At 69.1% G+C, this 6541-nt stretch overlaps 1 protein-coding gene across 1 annotated transcript; it reads left to right on the top strand.

The window, feature by feature from the left end:
* The first annotated feature begins 232 nt into the window (after positions 1-232).
* On the top strand, positions 233-6108 carry LOC121273985 (zinc finger protein 239-like). The gene is made up of 3 exons (XM_041181112.1): positions 233-387; positions 4809-5747; positions 5841-6108. The coding sequence occupies exons 2-3, from the start codon at positions 4927-4929 to the stop codon at positions 6106-6108; spliced, it is 1089 nt and encodes a 362-aa protein (XP_041037046.1). The 5' UTR covers positions 233-387; positions 4809-4926.
* Positions 6109-6541: the final 433 nt, after the last annotated feature.

Genomic DNA, 6541 nt, shown 5'->3' with positions numbered 1-6541 from the left:
CCCAGGTCAGAGAGCGAGCAAGAGGTTTCGGAGGCGCCCGCGGTGCAGCTCCTGCGGACAGCATCCCGCTCGAAGGGCAAGGGCCGCTGATGGGATAATCATGAACCGCCCGCGCAACCTCTCTGGGATCTCCTACCCGCTCTCCGACCGAAACTTTCCGACCTCCATTTTGCGAGCGGCAGCGACAATTCTTCCACCCCGCACCCTCTGGAGTGAGCATGCGCGGGTTTCCCCGTTCTGAGCATGCGCACTATCTTCCCAAGCTCCGAGCATGCGCCGTCGCTGCTCCCGTTCACAGAAAGGACGAGGCCGCATTCCACCCGTTGCCGGGGAGGGGGCGACACCCCCTCCCCCAGCCGCCCGCGCAACGTCAACCGCCGCTGCAAAGTGAGTCACCGGAAATTCCCCGCCTCCTCCCGCTGAACGGAAGGAGGGAACGGGGTTGCGACGGCAATGGGGCAGAGATGGGGCGGTTTCAGTCGCGCGGGGCACGCCGGGATACGGGCGCCACCATCGGCCTCGCTCCCCTTTCCCCTCTCCTCCTCTCACCGGTCCCAAGTTCCGGTCTCCGCCGGAAGACGAGGTGACGTTCTGGCCCGCCCCTTCCCGACGTGACGTACGTGCGTTCGCGTCAATCTCCTCATAACCCCCCCCTTCTCTCAAGCTGCTGGTGATTGACGTGAGGCGACGGCCAATGGGAAGGGTGCCCGTGGACACCTGGCGACTGTACTCGGTGGCCAATGGGAAAAGAGCACGAGCCCCCTCACTGGCTAGTGGGGCAGGGAGCCCGAGTCAGCTCGGCGAATGTCGGCGGCCAATGAGGAGGGAGCCCGAGTCAGCTCGGCGACTGTCGTAGGCGGCCAACGGAGAGGGGAGCCCGAGCTTGCTCGGCGGCCAATGGGGAGCGGAGCCCGAGTCAGCTCGGCGAATGTCAGCGGCCAATGCGGGGTGGGGGGGTGCGAAGAGCTGGAGCCTCCTCGGCGGTCAATGGGGAGGGGAGCCGGAGCCTCGCTCCCTCCCTCGGCGATTATGGTCGGGAACCAATGAGAGGGGAGCCCGAGCCTTCTCGGTGGCCAATGTGGTGGGGGGTGGGTGGGATGCGATGCCCGAGCTCGCTCGGCGGCCAATGGGGAGGGGGGAACCCGAGCCTCTTCGGCGATTGTGGTCCGTGTCCCCCCCCGCGACCGCGGCGCCGCGCCCGCCCCCCCCTCCCCCCGCCCCCGCCCCCCCCCCCCCCCCCCCCCCCCCCCCCCCCCCCCCGCCCCCCCGCCCCCCCCCCCCCCCCCCCCCCCCCGCCCCCCCCCCCCCCCCGCCCCCCCCCCCCCCCCCCCCCCCCCCCCCCCCCCCCCCGCCCCCCCCCCCCCCCACCCCCCCCCCCCCCCCCCCCCCCCCCCCCCCCCCACCCCCCGCCCCCCCCCCGCCCCCCCCCGCCCCCCCCCCCCCCCCCCCCCCCCCCCCCCCCCCCCCCCCCCCCACCTCCCCCCCCCCCCCCCCCCCCCCCCCCCCCCCCCCCCCCCCCCCCCCCCCCCCCCCCCCCCCCCCCCCCCCCCCCCCCCCCCCCCCCCCCCCCCCCCCCCCCCCCCCCCCCCCCCCCCCCCCCCCCCCCCCCCCCCCCCCCCCCCCCCCCCCCCCCCCCCCCCCCCCCCCCCCCCCCCCCCCCCCCCCCCCCCCCCCCCCCCCCCCCCCCCCCCCCCCCCCCCCCCCCCCCCCCCCCCCCCCCCCCCCCCCCCCCCCCCCCCCCCCCCCCCCCCCCCCCCCCCGTCCCCCCCCCCCCCCCCCCCCCCCCCCCCCCCCCCCCCCCCCCCCCCCCCCCCCCCCCCCCCCCCCCCCCCCCCCCCCCCCCCCCCCCCCCCCCCCCCCCCCCCCCCCCCCCCCCCCCCCCCCCCCCCCCCCCCCCCCCCCCCCCCCCCCCCCCCCCCCCCCCCCCCCCCCCCCCCCCCCCCCCCCCCCCCCCCCCCCCCCCCCCCCCCCCCCCCCCCCCCCCCCCCCCCCCCCCCCCCCCCCCCCCCCCCCCCCCCACCCCCCCCCCCCCCCCCCCCCCCCCCCCCCCCCCCTCCCCCCCCCCCCCCCCCCCCCCCCCCCCCCCCCCCCCCCCCCCCCCCCCCCCCCCCCCCCCCCCCCCCCCCCCCCCCCCCCCCCCCCCCCCCCCCCCCCCCCCCCCCCCCCCCCCCCCCCCCCCCCCCCCCCCCCCCCCCCCCCCCCCCCCCCCCCCCCCCCCCCCCCCCCCCCCCCCCCCCCCCCCCCCCCCCCCCCCCCCCCCCCCCCCCCCCCCACACACACAGGAGGCAATGAAATCCTGGAAGTTTCTTCCTCTTTCCCCCCCCCCCACCGTCACAACCCACTTTCCGAAACGAATAAGGCCGCGGATGTTCAGGGACAGTTGACATTCCCGGGATGGGAATTTTCTGTCAGATCAGAAAGACGGAGCGGAGGCGGATACGGTGAATGGGCGTCGAGTCCGCTAGGATCTGACTGAAGACCCGAGGGAGGCTGACTGGCCTACTTCCGCTCCCTCCTCGTTTTGTCTCTGACCTGAATCTCCGCAAACTGAGAGCCCTTGTGGGGTGGGGGAGGGGGTTCCCTCTCTGCGTTTATAGGCCTTGGGGCTAACGTTTAAAAGGATTTTCCCCGCAACGTGTTCGGACGCTGGGAGGGTGTCTCCGAGGGGGCACGTTTTTCAGATAAGGGGGTGGGGGGGGTCTCCTATTTAAGACGACAAGGAGGAGGGGGGGGGGTTTCTTCTCTCAGAGGCTCGCGAATCTTTGGAGCTCTGTCCCTCGGAGGGCAGCGGAGGTATACGGGCGGAGATGGTCGAGGCTGAATTCGATAGATTCTCGATTGCCGGGGTTGGGGGTGGGGTGCGAGGCGCGGTCAGCAAAAAGTGGAGTTGAGGCCATGATCCTGTTGAAGGGCGGAGCAGGCTCGAGGGGCCAAATGGCCCACTCCTGCCCCTCATTCTTATGTTCGTAATAAACCCCCATTGCAGCCACGGTCTCCAGGGCTCCTAAGAGCAGTCAGGCCCTTTCTGTGCTCAGCGAACCCCGGTTCCCCTAATTGTAAATTGTCTGAAGTGGGAGAAGCAGTATGGGGGAGTGCTGGGGCACTGGGCCTATCTTTAAATTCGTTCATGGGATGTGGGCGCCGCTGGCTGGGCCAGCGGTCATTGCTCTCGTCCAGAGGGGCTATTTAAGAATCAACCTCTGCATGTGGGGCCAGACCGGGTGAGGACGGCAGATTTTCTTCCCTAAAGGGAGATTAGTGAACCAGATGGGTTTTTTTTTAAACAACGACTGACAATGGTTCATCAGACTTTTAATTCCAGCATTCTTTTTTATTAAATTCAAATTCCACCATCTGCCGTAGTGGGATTCGAACTCGGGTCTCCAGATTATTACCCTGGATCTCTGAATTACTAGCCCAGCGACAATACCACTACGCTATCGCCTCTTCCTCCCCCCCGGGTCTCGAGCCAGCTGCCGTGTCATTGAATAAGATGGCGGCTGATCATCGACTGCGGTTCCACTTTCTCCCCCCCCCCCCGCCTTCTCCGTGTCCCTCAGCTCTTGGTGGAGGCGGGTTCGATCGAAGCGTTCGCAGGGGGGTTTGCTGCGTTGTTGGAAAGGGGATGATGCACAGGGTTTGGGGGTGGGGGGGCGGGGGGGAGAGTGGAAGCGCTCAGGGCGGGTGGAGTCGGGGTGGCGAGACGACACCGGGCCTGTTGCTCATTTGGGAGAGCTGGTCGCAGGCGCCCTGGGGCTGAGCAGCCTCCTCCTGCTGACCTGCACCCTAACTGCTCTGGGAGTCCTGGGCGGGCGTGGGAAAGACCTGTAGGCCTCTGCTTTCCAAAGTACCCAGTGGGCAGGCAGAGGGGGGCAGCATTCGCCTCCCTTGGGGCCAGAGAACGCTGGCCATTTGCAAGCCTTTTGAGTGAAGATGTTTCTCCTCGTGTCAGTCAGGAATGCTGAGCCTGTCACCTCTTTCCTCCCCCCACCCGCCATAACCCTGCCTCATTCTAGAACATTCACCTTCCGGTCATTCTAGGATCTTCTGACCCTCCCGCTCATTCTAAAACTTTCCCGACACCTTGTTCTAGAATCCCCCCTAATTCTAGAACCTTTCCCTCCCTCTCATTCCGGAGCCTCCCCTACACCGCCTTCTGTAACACACACACACACCCGCCACCATTCTAGAACTTTCACTACACCTTGTTCTAGAACCTCCCCCCTCGTTCTAGAACCACCACCTCATTCCAGAACCGCCCCCCCCTCCCTCCAGCCAGGGGAAACACTTTTATTCGCACTTATCCTGGGGAAGCCCCTTCCTTGTTTTGTACCCTTCAGCCCAGGGCCGCCTCTCAATCCTTCTGGGTCATGCTGAAGGCCTGGGACTGAGCTCAGCCCTCTGGGCTATGGGGACCGGAGCAGCGAAGTGGAGGGGGTGTGAGGGCGGGGTGGGAGCGAGAGGATCAGAGGGGCAAAGGGGGTGTGAGGATCAGAGAGGGGTGGTGGGAGGGAGCTTGAGGATTGGTGGGAGTGGGGGAGGGGGGGGTATGTGGGACAGGGACTTACAGCCTTTGGCAGACTGAGAGCTGGAGAAATGACCCATCGAAGCTAGAATTGTCCGTTGTGAGTCCCTATCCTGGGCCAAGGGCAGTGACCTTTGTCCCCTACTCTTAACCGGGGGGGAGGATTTTACTCTCAGCCCCGCGGTGCAAACCGACAGGAACAATCGTGCTTGCTGAATTTCTACCCTGGACTGACAAATGCTGGCTTGTATTGATTCTCTCTCTCTCTCGTGAACTCCTACAGGGGGATAAGAAGGGAGAGGAGCCGCGGGCCTGTGAACCTGAACTGAGCGTCGCGCCAACGCCTGGCAAGAGTCAACCCGATCCCGTCGGCGGCTGAGCGATCGTCTGCCTCCTCGAGCATGGAAGGAGCTAACGGCAAGCCAGAGAAGGAGAGGGCCCACCCGGGTCCCGGGAGCGGCCGAGGACTGAGCCAGCCGGCGAGTGGCCGCAGCGCTGAGCGGCCTTACAAGTGCGGGGACTGCGGGAAGGGCTACAACACCCAGTCCGAGCTGGAGACGCACCGGCGCAGCCACACCGGCGAGCGGCCCTTCTCCTGCCCCGTCTGCGAGAAGGGCTTCACCCGCTCGTCCGACCTGAGGGTGCACCAGCGGGTCCACACCGGCGAGCGGCCCTTCTCCTGCCCCGTCTGCGAGAAGAGCTTCACCCGCTCGTCCCACCTCCTCACCCACCAACGGGTCCACACCGGCGAGCGGCCCTACAGCTGCTCGGTCTGCGGCAAGGGCTTCACCCAGCTCTCCAACCGGCTGCGGCACCAGAGGCTGCACACGGGCGAGCGGCCCTTCACCTGCCCCGTCTGCCGCAAGGGCTTCACTGACTCCTCCACCCTGCTGCGGCACCAGCGGCTGCACACCGAGGAGCGGCCCTTCACCTGCTCGGTCTGCGGCAAGGGCTTCACCCGCTCGCCTCACCTCCTCACCCACCAGCGGGTCCACACGGGCGAGCGGCCCTTCTCCTGCTCGGTCTGCGGCCGCCGCTTCACCCAGTCCTCCCACCTGCTGACCCACCAGCACAGCCACACCGGCGAGCGGCCCTTCCGCTGCTCGGTCTGCGGCCGCGGCTTCACCCAGCTCTCCCTTCTCCTGGCCCACCAGCACCTGCACGCCGAGAACAATCCTGTCAAGTACCCGGACGGCGAGGCGGGCGGGGGGGAGGGAGGGGAGCGGGAGGGAGGGGAGGGGGGGGAGGAGGAGGAGGAGGGCGGCGAGACCCCGGCCGAGGGCGAGGTGGCCCCGGCCCCGCTGCTGCATCCCAGGCCGGCCCAGCCCGGCGAGCGGCCCTTCAAGTGCTCGGTCTGCGCCAAGGCCTTCACCTGCCTCTCCCACCTGCTGCGGCATCTGCGGGTGCACAGCGGCGAGCGCCCCTTCCAGTGCTCGGTCTGCGAGAAGGGCTTCACCCAGTCGTCCAGCCTGCTGACCCACCAGCGCATCCACACGGGCGAGCGGCCCTTCTCCTGCTCCCAGTGCGGCAAGGGCTTCTCCCGCTCCTCTCACCTCCTGAGGCACCAGCGCATCCACGTTTGACCCGAGCAGGGGGGGGTGGTGGGGGGAGGGGTTGGTAGGCGGGAGGTGGGTTGGCGGGGGGGAGGGTGTTGGTGGAAATGCTTCGACCCCGTCGGGAAGTTCAGCCCCTTCAGGAGGGGTGGGGGTGGGACGTGGGTGGGAGGGAGGGAGGGGATGCGGCTGCTGTTGTCTGTGCTGATGTCCACCCGCAGCCGGCCCGGAGGTTCTGCCAACTCTGTATCAACGTCCGAATAAATTGCCCTCTGACTTTTCCTCCTCTTAACGTTGTGCTTGACCCTGAAGCTTTCATTGGAACCTGGTTCAGTCGGTGGGGGTGGTGGGTGGGGTGGGGGGATTTGGGGGGCGGGGAGCGGTTGTGGAAGAGGAGGGGGCGGGGGGGCATGCCAAGCCCCCTTTCCCTACCCCCCCCACCCACCCCACCCCTTGCCGCACC

The sequence above is a fragment of the Carcharodon carcharias genome, assembly GCF_017639515.1.
Source record: "Carcharodon carcharias isolate sCarCar2 chromosome 27 unlocalized genomic scaffold, sCarCar2.pri SUPER_27_unloc_8, whole genome shotgun sequence".
NCBI lineage: Eukaryota > Metazoa > Chordata > Chondrichthyes > Lamniformes > Lamnidae > Carcharodon > Carcharodon carcharias.
This window is presented reverse-complemented; position numbering and strand designations above follow the sequence as displayed.

What these genes read in the sequence shown, in the direction of transcription:
- LOC121273985 (XM_041181112.1), top strand. Translation starts at nt 4,927, where the DNA reads ATGGAAGGAGCTAACGGCAAGCCAGAGAAGGAGAGGGCCCACCCGGGT. An exon ending in GGCGGGGGGGAGGGAGGGGA is followed by an intron (nt 5,748 to 5,840) that starts GCGGGAGGGAGG and finishes GCTGCATCCCAG; the next exon opens with GCCGGCCCAGCCCGGCGAGC.